Here is a 16504-nt window from a genome sequence, read left to right on the forward strand (position 1 = left end):
AATTGTTACTGTTTTCGCAGGGTTCGAAGAAGAGGATCACTTCAAGATGGACTTCGAAAGTGATCCGGACGATGAGGCCGACAACAGCAAAGATTCACAAGTAAGTCAACATACCGCGTATTGCTTTGAGTAAGCGATACGCAGAGCTAAAGCGCCGGAAATAACTGAGCACCCGACTGTTTCTGCGTTAAATAGGTTCCCAATTTTTTTTCCATGGAACCCTAATTGATTATACTAATAAAAAAAATATTACCTGAAGAAACCTCGCTCCGCTGAGTTGTTTCCACTAGAGCGTTGAACGAGGATAGGTAAATGAAGCGTTTCTATTGGTTCGTGACAAACACATCCTCGCACATCTCTGGTGGAAACACAGCCTATGACACATGTATTATTAAATAGTCATTGTATTGTTATTATCACTTAGGAAAGCATAGTCCTCCGCCGCAAGTACACCGACCACCTGCCAGCGTTTGTGTTCGACAACACGATAGACTCCAAGAAGCGTTCCAAGCTCATAGAGAAAGAGATGAATGAGCAGGCCAAGATTATCAATGACCTGCGGACCCTCGGGGCGAGTCACAGCACCATCGAGTACGAAATGAAGAGGCTGCACGATCTGGAGGCGTTGGTGTTCAAGGACTTCAGACGGTGAGTTACGGTGCAGGGTGAGCACTCTAAACTGGCATGACTTTACCGGCCGAACTATACCGGCATGATAATCTGAAGCCGATAATTACAGACATGTTTTTCCCCGTCCCGTTTGTGTTAGGCCCAATTGTGACCAGGAACAAATTAAGTTATTTTCTATTAAGTTTATGTGTATGTGAAAAACAGGGTCGGTATTGACATGCCGTGTATTATCTGGTCAGTACGATAAGGCTTTCAATGTGCGTGTACACGAAAAAAGGGTCAGCATTTCCATGTCGGTATTATTCGGGCCAGTAAAGACTCATTTCAGTGCATCAGTAGGCCTGTAGCAGGGAACTAATGGAAAGCTAATAAGGCTGCTCCGCCGCGGTTTTAACCAGGTCATCCGTCCATCTCCTTGGTGGACGTCCTACGCTGTGTTTGCTGATCCGCGCTAGTTCTCCGTGCTATATGGCCCGCTCATCGCCACTTTATCGGGCTAGTTCGCTCACAGCAGGTTTCCGTGATCTTTAATTGTGTGGTATTTGCAGGGACATGATACAGAAGCTGCGTCGGCAGAGCGTGCGAGCGAGTTCCATCACGAAGGGCAAACTCGGTCTGGGCTCCAACCGCTCGCGCTCCTTCGTCGTGCCCGAGCCTAACATCGACTTTGACGAGTGAGTATAACGGACTTGCTGATTGGTATGACCTTGAATGTGAAGATTTGGGTTTCGGGGCAGGCACTTGTACATTCGCCACCATAAACATCGGAACTGTTTAAATGTTTAGTAATACCTGAACAGTACTTACTCAATACGCTATTTGACATGTCTTATATATTATTGTAATTATAAAATATAGATATACAGACAGTGTTTAGCGAAGAGAAAGCTTAAATCGGTTGAAAATTTAATTTATAATGTTTTTTTTTTGGAAATCTATATACCTGTCTCTTTTTTAAACGATTTTCTCTATGCAGCAAGTTTTTTTTTTATTTTTTTATTCGACTGGATGGAAAACGAGCAAGTGGGTCTCCTGAAGGTATGAGATCACCACCGCCCATAAACATCTGCAACACAAGGGGTATTACAGACGCGTTGCCAACCTAAAGGCCTAAGATGGGATACCTCACGTGCCAGTAATTTCAGTATGGCGCTACTTGCGTGTGACGTCACATGCAAGTATGTCTTTCCCTGTCTAATCTTGAATTTCAAACCTTTATAACTTTGCTTATCGCTCTTAAGCGATAAGGCCGCCTACTGCTTACCTTGTAAATTTTTTCTCTGTATATCTGTTTTTTCTGTATCGCTTACTATTTCTGGTGTACAATAAAGAGTCTTTGTATTGTATTGTATTGTTATTTATATAGGTAGCTTACAAATTGTTTCTCTATTCGGAAACAGGCATTGTGAAGTTTTAATTTGTAAAACATATAAAAAATAGTTAAATACCGTATTGTCAGAACGGACGTGTTCAGATAATTTTAAGCACCTAGACAGCTCCCTGATGTTTATAATGGTGACTGTGTAATGAACAACGAATTATACTTAAGAGAGAGCGCTCAAAAGCCGTGGTGGCCTAGTGGTTTGACCTATCGCCTCTCAAGCAGAGGGTCGTGGGTTCAAACCCCGGCTCGCACCTCTGAGTTTTTCAAAATTCATGTGCGGAGTTACATTTGAAATTTACCACGAGCTTTGCGGTGAAGGAAAACATCGTGAGGAAACCTGCACAAACCTGCGAAGCAATTCAATGGTGCGTGTGAAGTTCCCAATCCGCACTGGGCCCGCGTGGGAACTATGGCCCAAGCCCTCTTGTTCTGAGAGGAGGCCTCTGCCCAGCAGTGGGACGTATATAGGCTGGGATGGAGAGCGCTCGATCTAGAAATAACTCGTTATCGTCATCTGTCTGAAGACGCCCACTGTTGACCAAAGGCTCTTAGAACAACTCGTCACTTGCGTCTACCGATTGGGACTCTTGCGATATCGTCAGTCCACCTAGTGGGAGGCCTGCCAACTCTTCATCTTCCGATGCGTGGTTGCCACTCTAGAACTTTTCTCCTCTAACGGTTACCTGTTCTTCGAGCGATGGCTTGCCCATTGCCACTTGAACTTGCATACTCTTCGAGCCTTCCAACAGGGCGTCTCTCTCGGTCACCCTAAGACATGTGTGTGTGGTGATGATGATTTATTATGGTGTGTATCCCCAGGGTGGTGGAAGGGGGCCTGGCGCTGGCGCGCGGGCGCGGTGGGCGACTCCGGCGAGACGCTGCTGCTGGGCGACGACGACACGCGCCTCGCAGACATCATCGAGGGCGCCAGCTGGAGCTCCATGGAGAGCGAGCCGCTCACCGGTAACGCCCTCTAGCTTACTAAAACGGAGTGTGCTATCTGCTGGTACTTAGGAAACTTTAACCCGTTGGACACTCCGCGTACTTTTAAACTCCCTGATGCTTTATAGATTTGTAATAGTTGCCGGTTATTTATTAAATATCCTCGGTACTCTCCGAAATATGCTCTTTGGCAGAAAGCAGTTTTTGACGGCTTACATGTTCGCTTACCATTCACTGTAGCTGTTGTTGGTGACAACCCTATGTTGCATAAAAAAAAATTGACGTGATTGTTCCAGGTCCGTCGCGGTCGGCGTCACTGCGCGGACACACCGGCGGTGGCGCGCGCTCCGTGTCTTTCCAGCCGCCGCCCGTGCAGCGCCAGAGCTCGCTGCCCGCGCAGCCCGCGCACTGGCCGCTGAGGGACAGCGCGCAGCCGCGCCGGCGGGACGGGTGAGTACACACCAGCAGCCGCCGTGCAGCGCCAGAGCTCGCTGCCCGCGCAGCCCGCGCACTGGCCGCTGAGGGACAGCGCGCAGCCGCGCCGGCGGGACGGGTGAGTACACACCAGCAGCCGCCGTGCAGCGCCAGAGCTCGCTGCCCGCGCAGCCCGCGCACTGGCCGCTGAGGGACAGCGCGCAGCCGCGCCGGCGGGACGGGTGAGTACACACCAGCAGCCGCCGTGCAGCGCCAGAGCTCGCTGCCCGCGCAGCCCGCGCACTGGCCGCTGAGGGACAGCGCGCAGCCGCGCCGGCGGGACGGGTGAGTACACACCAGCAGCCGCCGTGCAGCGCCAGAGCTCGCTGCCCGCGCAGCCCGCGCACTGGCCGCTGAGGGACAGCGCGCAGCCGCGCCGGCGGGACGGGTGAGTACACACCAGCAGCCGCCGTGCAGCTTTAAACAGCAAGCAGGATTAAGACGGATACTTTTTATCTCGATATTCTCACGGGATAGGGATAAAATCTCGAAATAACAATCGCTGGGCTTAGAGTCATGAAATTTGGTATGTAGGTCCCCTGGAACCTCACCTCCTCTGGACTAATACATAGGCTACTTTTCTCGTAACTACCAGATCGATAAGTTTACGCGTGCGAAGCGAAGCCGCGGGTAGACTCTAATACCTAATATAATTTTGTATGTGCTTTTGTAGAGTTCCGATAACAGAGGGCGCGAGCGCGAGTTCGGAGGGCAAAAGCAGTAAGACGAAGACTTCGGAGCCGAATATCGACTTTGAGCTGGATGTCAAAGTGCACATCAACAGCGGGAAGTGCGTGCTGCATACCAAAGAATCCACCAAGGACGACGATTTGAAGACGTGAGTATTAAATAAATGAAAATGACATGAATAAAGGATGTATGTATCTGGGTTGCTACACTTAAGCGGCCTGCATAAATCGGCCAGTTTCTCATCTTTATGTTTTCTACATTAGATATCTCTTCTTATTCTTTTGTACATTAGATATTGTACATGTGGGCCAACTGAACATCGGACATGCATCTTCAGAAATTTTGTACATTATAATTTTTGTTTTTCACAGTTTTGTCTTTAGAAATGTCATGCTCAGAAATTTTGATTTTGGAAACTTAGCTACAGAGCCGTAGGTACGAGTATAATGTGTTGTCGTTGCAGCGGGTCGCGCATGCGCGTGGGGCGGTCGGCGTCGGGCGGGCTGGGCTCGGCGCCGGGCTCGCCGCCCGCCGCGCGCCGCGCCAAGCAGCCGCCGCACCAGCGACACCCGCCGCCGCTCGACCACACCGTGTTCCGCGTGCCCGGCCTGCACCTCAAGGTATGCTGTCACGCGCGACAACACGCCACAAGCCGCCCGCCGCCGCTCGACCATCACTAGACACGACATTTAGTACCGTATTAACTCAAAATGATTCTGTATTACATAATGGGTTTTATGTAGAGGTTAGATTCAATTTATTATTCAATACAGTTTTATTTTGAGTTAATACGGTATTGAATGTCATGTGCGTATAAGTGTCTTGAAGAAACTAACTTCATTTGACTTATGATTGGTGTACGATCGACATCGTACAGAATATTGCTAACTTTGCAGCCTACTTTTACGCATCGGACACGATTCGAATGAGTTGTCAATTAACACTGTCCGCGATCGGTCACAGCCAAGCACTTTACTTTAACTTTTACTTTTACTTGATTTTTTTTTTTTACAATAAACTTTTACTTTTACGCGGGTATCTCGTGAAACCATATCGAAAATACAAACTGAGACATGGATGCACAGAAAAACCAGAAAAAGAGACAGCACTGGGTATCGAACCCAGGTCCTCAGCAATCCGTGCTGACCTGTTGAATGTTCCATTAAAATAAAAATAAAATATAACAAGTATGTTTATCTGCAGGTGCACTACGAGTCCAAGACCCTGATAGAGGAGGCAGCGTCCCCCCGCAAGGGCTCAAAGAAGGCGGCGCTGTTCGCCTGGATCACGCTGCAGAGCATCCCCGAGGAGACCGTCATCAGCCCGCACATCCTCGAGTTCCTGGAGCAGACTCTCGAGCCTATACCCACCAAGGCTTCCTTCTCCGCGCCAGCTCCTGGTCAGTACTTGTTTGTTATAGGTACATAATAAGTTTACTGCCCTCATAAGGCATAAGGCGGTATAATTTATTGAATCAGGCGTTACTTTGCTGAGGTCCATATCAATGAACTATAACAATTACTCTCGCTACCCATAAGTCTAAGCAACAAATGTGTGTTCATACAGCTCCTCCAGCTCCACTATGTAAGAAGCCTGCAACTGCTAGTTTTGACTACTTTCACATTTTGGGTTACGTTTGTGATTGGTCAAATAACTAAATGAGCCAATCGCAAGCAAGACCGTAACGTCAAACGAACCTTACGATACTAAAGCCATCTAGCGATTTTACCATAGTAAAAGAGAACAAGTAAGTCCACTCCGACCCTTTAGGAGACTTAACTGCCTACTCCGGCGTGGACGCTTATGGTTGTCGACGTCTATTTTAGATTAATTACCTACCGGCAAATAGTTTTAGAACGAAAGTTAACTTCAAATTGGCTAATGTCTGTGTGTAGAGAAACGAGACAGATTCTATGCCGTTATATTATCATTATTATACTAAATTTAAAAATATTATTTATAAATTCGCCGAAATGGTGATGGCGACTGGATACATACTACTCATGTTTACCTATACATAATACTATAACTATATTGTTTATAGGTAGGTAGGTATCTATTATTTTTTATGTGTCCTTGCACGAAACTATTGCGCTACACTTATATACCACTAATTTACAACTATACCTAATACAAAAAATACGTAAGTGTTTACGAGTAAGCGAACGTAAAAGGTAATCATCTCGCGAAGCGAGCGCAAGACTAGCGAGCTAAAATAGAAACGTACGGCACCGACGGCAGCGCAGCCATGACTAAAGAAAACTTAATCCTCCTTAAATTATCAGTGTGTGCGTGCGGCGGGTGCGTGCGTACCGGCGCGCACACATTTAAGCCGCGCGAATTACTTTTGTTCGTAGTGAGCCTACTTGTTCTCTTTTACTATGATTTTACTGTCTAGAAACCCTCATTGAATCAATCGGGTTGTAATGGTCACAGAGGCGGAGTCGGGCTCCCGGTCGCGGTCGGCAGAGGGCGCGTCGTACGGCCAGTACGTGTACGCGTCGTTCCCGGTGGACGTGATCGTGCAGTTCCACATGCAGCCGTCCACGTTCCGGTTCTCGTGCCTGCCCGCGTCGCGCGTCGAGTGCCTGCTGCAGCTGCCCTCGCTCAGGATCGTCTTCAGCTCCAAGAGGGCGCAGGAGTGAGTACCAGGGACACAGAGAAAAAATTAAAACATTTATCCGTGACAACATTCGAAAAACAAAAGAAATTAAAATTTCAAATATGTATCTGCTAATCATGAAATACTAAGACACACACGAAACACACGAAAGTACCTAGGAACACGGATTGCGTAACAGGACGGTCAAGGAAGGACCAATGGGAATCAACGAAAAACACTTTCGAGTACCTCCGGCAGTCTACTAAAACAAATGACTAACCCCCTTATTCATAAACGACAATCAAACCTATTTTAGTTAAAATGCCGCTAAAATTTGTTTGTCCTTATCTGTCACTTCGACATTTGTATTTGTTAGAAAGGGACAAAGCATTTGTTAGTTAACATAGGCTTGTTAAGTTTTATGAATAAGGGGGTATTTGTTTACGACACGCTTGTGTTTTACAATGCTAAAGCTAGCTCAGATTCAGATGAACAATAAAAATAACTACGATTCAAATGAAGTTTAAACGTTTCAGAGAGACCGCCCTCCCAGCAGTCGCGATGGGCGGGCTCAGCGTCACAGGCTGTCTGGCCGACTTCTCTGTCTACATCTTCCATCCGTACGGTGGCAAGAAGTCCAGCCTCAAAGAGCCGCAATGGTCTCCTTTGTCCGACACCGAGCGGAAAGACTCTCTGAGTATTAATGTCGAGTTCGTCAAATTCCACCTGTCACGGTCCAGGAAACTGGACTTCCAGACGGACCAAGATCAGTCTAAGGCTACTGTGAGATTTTCAAGTAAGTTTAATATAGATTTGTTGGTTTGGTGCAGTGTCTTTATTATCTAGTGCAATGATTAGTGTTTATATGATTGTCAAATAAATCTAGGCGGCTAGGATTGATCGTGGATTCCATTTATGTGGAAATGCAGTTTGACTTTCATAATATCGTCCTATTGCTGCAAATACCTATTACTTAAGTGACTTTATAACGAAAATCTGTTTTTTGACTTTTAAGGTAAACCTTTTGTAAAACCCATTTTTTGATACGACCCTTAGTTCCGACAATAGATCATAGCATAAGGTGACATATGCCATTTCATTCCGTATTGCGTGATAAACATTTACTCTTCACACTTTTGACACCTGACTCCCATATACTTCCAAAGTGCGGAGAGTATAGAGATTTTTTTATAGTAGCTCAATTAACTGTATTGAATAAAATTAACTTGATCCTTAAATACTACGGATGCATCTTGATATTGATACAAATTTAATTTCCTTGATATAAATAATGATTTATTCGTTCCACATGTTCAATACCTGCGTATTTTATGATTTGTATGTTAAACATTACGTGCAGTTAGGGCTCTGTGTGAGCTTGACCGGGCTATTTCACATTTGACCTACGTTTTTTTGTCACACAGCAATCGTGGATGTGGGTTCGGCTTGGTTCAAGTACGACATGCGACGTTTAGGCGAGATTCTGGCTTTCCCTAAAGCATGGTACCGACGCACCATTGTACGGAGGATGTTCCTAGGAGACCTAAGCGTCGAGAGACCCAGGTAAGCACTAAATAATACGAAATAACGACAGCTTTTACTTGTTATATTTTTACTGGGTAATATATGGATAAAAGAAAATGTGTTTAGCATATTTAGGAAAATACCTGTATCCTAATTTATTTCAGACCGACATCGAATAACGGCCCAGTGTCGCCTGTTCTCCCGCAAAGAGAGAAAACGAAGACTTTAGAAGTACAAAAAGTAAAGGGTCAGTATTTAATCTTCTATTTAATTTACTATCAGTTGATGTTCTGGGGCTTTGTTCCAATTTTAATTTTGGTCACAGAAAATGGGACGACCTCGACGGCAGGCAACGCCGCGTGGGAGACACTGGTGCTGTTTGCGGTTAACTTTACGAAACTCAACGTGCACATGAACATGGGAAATGTTATGGGGAACGTCAGGTAAGTTTCTGCTATAGCAAAATGGAAATATATTTACGTCAGAGGTAAAAATATTTGTCTTGCTGAGTCGTGAAAACTCCGAACCCTGGCAATGGGCCCGCATAGGAACTACACCTTAGGTCTTCTTCTGAACGGAAGCGCGTGTCCAGCGGTGGGACGTATACTGGTTAATATAGAGATGTGATGAGGCGTGGAGTTTTTCGTCTTTAGCAGTGGTAAATTGTGTTGTCAGCTGGCAGAGCCGCGACTTCAACTGCACGGGGCGGCTCAGCATCGGCAGCACGGGGCACCGCAACATGCTGGTGGGCGTGGCGCTGGCCGGCTCCTCGCTGGACGCGCGCGGCGGCATCGTCGGCGGCGCCATCTCGCTCGCCGACATACACACTTTCGGTACACACACAATTTTTATCACGCGGGTACTCTCAGCATGCGGGATAACGACCAAAAAAAACTTTGAGCAATTATTCTGTCCACATACATCATATGCTGACGTTTTCTATCGACCTATGAATACGGTTCCCGCGTGCTGCAAATAAAAATCTCCCGCACTCCGCATGCGGGGCCCTAACTACCAAATGAAAATGAGCATTTACGCCACTGAAATATTCTAAGATCTATCCAACTTGGGTTACCGGTGGCTGTAGTTCATTGATATACTAATGTCAAACACTCGTTGCCCTTGGTGCCATAAGTCATCGATGCGTTAAGAAAAGAAAAGTAGCTTTAAGTGTAACTATTAATATGTTTGTTCAGTGCACATCGAGGAGGAGCCGGGTTGCAACCCGGGACACACGTGCGGCGTACGGCTGGCGGCACTGGAGCTGCGGCTGGAGTACATGGGGACCTCAGTGCTGCTGGCGCGAGTGTCCAGCCTGCAGTGCCGGCTGCACGACGTGTGGCAGTGGGGCCGCGCGCAGCCGCGCCCACGCCAGCCCCCGCGCGGTCAGTATATGGGCCCGTCAGTGCTGCTGGCGCGAGTGGCCAGCCTGCAGTGCCGGCTGCACGACGTGTGGCAGTGGGGCCGCGCGCAGCCGCGCCCGCGCCAGCCCCCCGCGCGGTCAGTATATGGGCCCGTCAGTGCTGCTGGCGCGAGTGGCCAGCCTGCAGTGCCGGCTGCACGACGTGTGGCAGTGGGGCCGCGCGCAGCCGCGCCCGCGCCAGCCCCCCGCGCGGTCAGTATATGGGCCCGTCAGTGCTGCTGGCGCGAGTGGCCAGCCTGCAGTGCCGGCTGCACGACGTGTGGCAGTGGGGCCGCGCGCAGCCGCGCCCGCGCCAGCCCCCCGCGCGGTCAGTATATGGGCCCGTCAGTGCTGCTGGCGCGAGTGTCCAGCCTGCAGTGCCGGCTGCACGACGTGTGGCAGTGGGGCCGCGCGCAGCCGCGCCCGCGCCAGCCCCCGCGCGGTCAGTATATGGGCCCGTCAGTGCTGCTGGCGCGAGTGGCCAGCCTGCAGTGCCGGCTGCACGACGTGTGGCAGTGGGGCGCGCGCAGCCGCGCCCGCGCCAGCCCCCCGCGCGGTCAGTATATGGGCCCGTCAGTGCTGCTGGCGCGAGTGGCCAGCCTGCAGTGCCGGCTGCACGACGTGTGGCAGTGGGGCCGCGCGCAGCCGCGCCCGCGCCAGCCCCCCGCGCGGTCAGTATATGGGCCCGTCAGTGCTGCTGGCGCGAGTGTCCAGCCTGCAGTGCCGGCTGCACGACGTGTGGCAGTGGGGCCGCGCGCAGCCGCGCCCGCGCCAGCCCCCGCGCGGTCAGTATATGGGCCCGTCAGTGCTGCTGGCGCGAGTGTCCAGCCTGCAGTGCCGGCTGCACGACGTGTGGCAGTGGGGCCGCGCGCAGCCGCGCCCGCGCCAGCCCCCCGCGCGGTCAGTATATGGGCCCGTCAGTGCTGCTGGCGCGAGTGTCCAGCCTGCAGTGCCGGCTGCACGACGTGTGGCAGTGGGGCCGCGCGCAGCCGCGCCCGCGCCAGCCCCCCGCGCGGTCAGTATATGGGCCCGTCAGTGCTGCTGGCGCGAGTGGCCAGCCTGCAGTGCCGGCTGCACGACGTGTGGCAGTGGGGCCGCGCGCAGCCGCGCCCGCGCCAGCCCCCGCGCGGTCAGTATATGGGCCGTCAGTGCTGCTGGCGCGAGTGTCCAGCCTGCAGTGCCGGCTGCACGACGTGTGGCAGTGGGGCCGCGCGCAGCCGCGCCCGCGCCAGCCCCCCGCGCGGTCAGTATATGGGCCCGTCAGTGCTGCTGGCGCGAGTGTCCAGCCTGCAGTGCCGGCTGCACGACGTGTGGCAGTGGGGCCGCGCGCAGCCGCGCCCGCGCCAGCCCCCGCGCGGTCAGTATATGGGCCCGTCAGTGCTGCTGGCGCGAGTGTCCAGCCTGCAGTGCCGGCTGCACGACGTGTGGCAGTGGGGCGCGCGCAGCCGCGCCCGCGCCAGCCCCCCGCGGTCAGTATATGGGCCCGTCAGTGCTGCTGGCGCGAGTGTCCAGCCTGCAGTGCCGGCTGCACGACGTGTGGCAGTGGGGCCGCGCGCAGCCGCGCCCGCGCCAGCCCCCCGCGCGGTCAGTATATGGGCCGTCAGTGCTGCTGGCGCGAGTGTCCAGCCTGCAGTGCCGGCTGCACGACGTGTGGCAGTGGGGCCGCGCGCAGCCGCGCCCGCGCCAGCCCCCGCGCGGTCAGTATATGGGCCCGTCAGTGCTGCTGGCGCGAGTGTCCAGCCTGCAGTGCCGGCTGCACGACGTGTGGCAGTGGGGCCGCGCGCAGCCGCGCCCGCGCCAGCCCCCCGCGCGGTCAGTATATGGGCCGTCAGTGCTGCTGGCGCGAGTGGCCAGCCTGCAGTGCCGGCTGCACGACGTGTGGCAGTGGGGCCGCGCGCAGCCGCGCCCGCGCCAGCCCCCGCGCGGTCAGTATATGGGCCCGTCAGTGCTGCTGGCGCGAGTGTCCAGCCTGCAGTGCCGGCTGCACGACGTGTGGCAGTGGGGCCGCGCGCAGCCGCGCCCGCGCCAGCCCCCCGCGCGGTCAGTATATGGGCCGTCAGTGCTGCTGGCGCGAGTCCAGCCTGCAGTGCCGGCTGCACGACGTGTGGCAGTGGGGCCGCGCAGCCGCGCCCGCGCCAGCCCCCGCGCGGTCAGTATATGGGCCCGTCAGTGCTGCTGGCGCGAGTGGCCAGCCTGCAGTGCCGGCTGCACGACGTGTGGCAGTGGGGCCGCGCGCAGCCCCCCCGCGCGGTCAGTATATGGGCCCGTCAGTGCTGCTGGCGCGAGTGGCCAGCCTGCAGTGCCGGCTGCACGACGTGTGGCAGTGGGCCGCGCGCAGCCGCGCCCGCGCCAGCCCCCCGCGCGGTCAGTATATGGGCCGTCAGTGCTGCTGGCGCGAGTGTCCAGCCTGCAGTGCCGGCTGCACGACGTGTGGCAGTGGGGCCGCGCGCAGCCGCGCCCGCGCCAGCCCCCGCGCGGTCAGTATATGGGCCCGTCAGTGCTGCTGGCGCGAGTGGCCAGCCTGCAGTGCCGGCTGCACGACGTGTGGCAGTGGGCCGCGCGCAGCCGCGCCCGCGCCAGCCCCGCGCGGTCAGTATATGGGCCCGTCAGTGCTGCTGGCGCGAGTGGCCAGCCTGCAGTGCCGGCTGCACGACGTGTGGCAGTGGGGCCGCGCGCAGCCGCGCCCGCGCCAGCCCCCCGCGCGGTCAGTATATGGGCCCGTCAGTGCTGCTGGCGCGAGTGTCCAGCCTGCAGTGCCGGCTGCACGACGTGTGGCAGTGGGGCCGCGCGCAGCCGCGCCCGCGCCAGCCCCCGCGCGGTCAGTATATGGGCCGTCAGTGCTGCTGGCGCGAGTGGCCAGCCTGCAGTGCCGGCTGCACGACGTGTGGCAGTGGGCCGCGCGCAGCCGCGCCCGCGCCAGCCCCCCGCGCGGTCAGTATATGGGCCGTCAGTGCTGCTGGCGCGAGTGGCCAGCCTGCAGTGCCGGCTGCACGACGTGTGGCAGTGGGGCCGCGCGCAGCCGCGCCCGCGCCAGCCCCCGCGCTCAGTATATGGGCCCGTCAGTGCTGCTGGCGCGAGTGGCCAGCCTGCAGTGCCGGCTGCACGACGTGTGGCAGTGGGGCCGCGCGCAGCCGCGCCCGCGCCAGCCCCCCGCGCGTCAGTATATGGGCCCGTCAGTGCTGCTGGCGCGAGTGGCCAGCCTGCAGTGCCGGCTGCACGACGTGTGGCAGTGGGCCGCGCGCAGCCGCGCCGCGCCAGCCCCGCGCGGTCAGTATATGGGCCCGTCAGTGCTGCTGGCGCGAGTGTCCAGCCTGCAGTGCCGGCTGCACGACGTGTGGCAGTGGGGCCGCGCGCAGCCGCGCCCGCGCCAGCCCCCGCGCGGTCAGTATATGGGCCCGTCAGTGCTGCTGGCGCGAGTGTCCAGCCTGCAGTGCCGGCTGCACGACGTGTGGCAGTGGGGCCGCGCGCAGCCGCGCCCGCGCCAGCCCCCCGCGCGTCAGTATATGGGCCCGTCAGTGCTGCTGGCGCGAGTGGCCAGCCTGCAGTGCCGGCTGCACGACGTGTGGCAGTGGGGCCGCGCGCAGCCGCGCCCGCGCCAGCCCCCCGCGCGGTCAGTATATGGGCCCGTCAGTGCTGCTGGCGCGAGTGTCCAGCCTGCAGTGCCGGCTGCACGACGTGTGGCAGTGGGGCCGCGCGCAGCCGCGCCCGCGCCAGCCCCCGCGCGGTCAGTATATGGGCCCGTCAGTGCTGCTGGCGCGAGTGGCCAGCCTGCAGTGCCGGCTGCACGACGTGTGGCAGTGGGGCGCGCGCAGCCGCGCCCGCGCCAGCCCCCGCGCGGTCAGTATATGGCCGTCAGTGCTGCTGGCGCGAGTGGCCAGCCTGCAGTGCCGGCTGCACGACGTGTGGCAGTGGGGCCGCGCGCAGCCGCGCCCGCGCCAGCCCCCGCGCGGTCAGTATATGGGCCGTCAGTGCTGCTGGCGCGAGTGGCCAGCCTGCAGTGCCGCTGCACGACGTGTGGCAGTGGGGCCGCGCGCAGCCGCGCCCGCGCCAGCCCCCCGCGCGGTCAGTATATGGGCCCGTCAGTGCTGCTGGCGCGAGTGTCCAGCCTGCAGTGCCGGCTGCACGACGTGTGGCAGTGGGGCCGCGCGCAGCCGCGCCCGCGCCAGCCCCCCGCGGTCAGTATATGGGCCCGTCAGTGCTGCTGGCGCGAGTGGCCAGCCTGCAGTGCCGGCTGCACGACGTGTGGCAGTGGGGCCGCGCGCAGCCGCGCCCGCGCCAGCCCCCGCGCGGTCAGTATATGGGCCCGTCAGTGCTGCTGGCGCGAGTGGCCAGCCTGCAGTGCGGCTGCACGACGTGTGGCAGTGGGGCCGCGCGCAGCCGCGCCCGCGCCAGCCCCCGCGCGGTCAGTATATGGGCCCGTCAGTGCTGCTGGCGCGAGTGCCAGCCTGCAGTGCCGGCTGCACGACGTGTGGCAGTGGGGCCGCGCGCAGCCGCGCCCGCGCCAGCCCCCCGCGCGGTCAGTATATGGGCCCGTCAGTGCTGCTGGCGCGAGTGCCAGCCTGCAGTGCCGGCTGCACGACGTGTGGCAGTGGGCCGCGCGCAGCCGCGCCCGCGCCAGCCCCCCGCGCGGTCAGTATATGGGCCCGTCAGTGCTGCTGGCGCGAGTGGCCAGCCTGCAGTGCCGGCTGCACGACGTGTGGCAGTGGGGCCGCGCGCAGCCGCGCCCGCGCCAGCCCCCGCGCGGTCAGTATATGGGCCCGTCAGTGCTGCTGGCGCGAGTGGCCAGCCTGCAGTGCCGGCTGCACGACGTGTGGCAGTGGGGCCGCGCGCAGCCGCGCCCGCGCCAGCCCCCCGCGCGGTCAGTATATGGGCCCGTCAGTGCTGCTGGCGCGAGTGGCCAGCCTGCAGTGCCGGCTGCACGACGTGTGGCAGTGGGGCCGCACGCAGCCGCGCCCGCGCCAGCCCCCGCGCGGTCAGTATATGGGCCCGTCAGTGCTGCTGGCGCGAGTGGCCAGCCTGCAGTGCCGGCTGCACGACGTGTGGCAGTGGGCCGCGCGCAGCCGCGCCCGCGCCAGCCCCCCGCGCGGTCAGTATATGGGCCCGTCAGTGCTGCTGGCGCGAGTGGCCAGCCTGCAGTGCCGGCTGCACGACGTGTGGCAGTGGCCGCGCGCAGCCGCGCCCGCGCCAGCCCCCGCGCGGTCAGTATATGGGCCCGTCAGTGCTGCTGGCGCGAGTGGCCAGCCTGCAGTGCCGGCTGCACGACGTGTGGCAGTGGGGCCGCGCCGCCGCGCCAGCCCCCCGCGCGGTCAGTATATGGGCCCGTCAGTGCTGCTGGCGCGAGTGGCCAGCCTGCAGTGCCGACACATTGCCATATGGTTAATTTTAGATAACCGCCCACGCTTTACTGTTTTCATTCGACTCTTCTATGTGTGGTTTTCATGGGTCAAACTTACCCTTGATTGTGTCAAAGTACCCCGACGTTACAGTACGTTATGTCTGTACTCCAATCCAGGCCAGCCATAATCGTGACGCACGGCACGCTGTCCTGGCAGCAACTCCAGCTGGTGATGAGCCGCAGCACGACGCCCGACCTGCTCAAGATGCAGTACAAGCTGGAGGAGTTCTTCACGCAGCAGTTCCACTCCAGCCGGCGCGTGCTCTCCGCGCTGCATCCCTACCCCGCGCGACGGGACAAGAGGAACCGTGAGTTCTTATTACAATGTCACATTTGACAAAATCACGCGTCTTCGTGGATGGCACTAGGTATACTAAATTCCATTTATGTTATTATTTTAATGGATTTGATTAGTTTACATGGTAGTTTTTCTTAAATTGTATTTTACTAAATAACTATACGAGTAGGATCGGCTGGTAGAAATAGGCATGCTTAGTTGCGTAACCAACCCTAAAGAGTGTTATATTCGTTCGCAGCGGCGGCAGCGGCGGCGTCGGCGGGCGACGGGCCGGCGCCCCCCGAGCTGAGACACCACCGGCACTGGCAGGAGGTGCTGCGGGCCGCCTGCGGCATGCAGCTGCCAGCGCTGCCGCCTGACAGTGAGTCATATACTGTTCAGGCCTCCTCTATACGGCGGCGGGCGACGGGCCGGCGCCCCCCGAGCTGAGACACCACCCGGCACTGCAGGAGGTGCTGCGGGCCGCCTGCAGCATGCAGCTGCCAGCGCTGCCGCCTGACAGTGAGTCATATTACTGTTCAGGCTCCTCTATACGGCGGCGGGCGACGGGCCGGCGCCCCCCGAGCTGAGACACCACCGGCACTGGCAGGAGGTGCTGCGGGCCGCCTGCGGCATGCAGCTGCCAGCGCTGCCGCCCTGACAGTGAGTCATATACTGTTCAGGCCTCCTCTATACGGCGGCGGGCGACGGGCCGCGCCCCCGAGCTGAGACACACCACGGCACTGGCAGGAGGTGCTGCGGGCCGCCTGCGGCATGCAGCTGCCAGCGCTGCCGCCTGACAGTGAGTCATATACTGTTCAGGCCTCCTCTATACGGCGGCGGGCGACGGGCCGGCGCCCCCCGAGCTGAGACACCACCGGCACTGGCAGGAGGTGCTGCGGGCCGCCTGCGGCATGCAGCTGCCAGCGCTGCCGCCTGACAGTGAGTCATATACTGTTCAGGCCTCCTCTATACGTCGGCGGGCGACGGGCCGGCGCCCCCCGAGCTGAGACACCACCGTCACTGGCAGGAGGTGCTGCGGCCGCCTGCGGCATGCAGCTGCCTGCGCTGCCTCTGACAGTGATTCATTATACTGTTCAGGCCTCTCTATACTTCGTTTTTTTTAGCATTAGAAAAAAGTGTAAACAATCTGGTATACCCCTGAAATGTCGACAAACTTTTAA

At 57.4% G+C, this 16504-nt stretch overlaps 1 protein-coding gene across 1 annotated transcript in view; it reads left to right on the forward strand.

Annotated features, from left to right (window-relative positions):
- tweek (transmembrane protein KIAA1109 homolog tweek) overlaps nt 1-16504 on the forward strand; it is a 72269-nt gene that overhangs the window by 42910 nt on the left and 12855 nt on the right. Inside the window, 22 exon segments of the mRNA XM_074084997.1 lie at nt 21-100; nt 425-648; nt 1179-1304; nt 2834-2977; nt 3253-3470; nt 3692-3818; nt 4104-4268; nt 4584-4740; nt 5324-5519; nt 6557-6761; nt 7259-7518; nt 8147-8285; nt 8411-8493; nt 8572-8689; nt 8922-9079; nt 9443-11133; nt 11192-12253; nt 12312-14506; nt 15161-15351; nt 15580-15750; nt 16143-16262; nt 16448-16473. Of these exon segments, the coding sequence (XP_073941098.1) occupies nt 21-100; nt 425-648; nt 1179-1304; nt 2834-2977; nt 3253-3470; nt 3692-3818; nt 4104-4268; nt 4584-4740; nt 5324-5519; nt 6557-6761; nt 7259-7518; nt 8147-8285; nt 8411-8493; nt 8572-8689; nt 8922-9079; nt 9443-11133; nt 11192-12253; nt 12312-14506; nt 15161-15351; nt 15580-15750; nt 16143-16262; nt 16448-16473 (7856 nt within the window).

Source organism: Choristoneura fumiferana, chromosome 3 (assembly GCF_025370935.1).
Source record: "Choristoneura fumiferana chromosome 3, NRCan_CFum_1, whole genome shotgun sequence".
In the NCBI taxonomy this organism is placed as follows: domain Eukaryota; kingdom Metazoa; phylum Arthropoda; class Insecta; order Lepidoptera; family Tortricidae; genus Choristoneura; species Choristoneura fumiferana.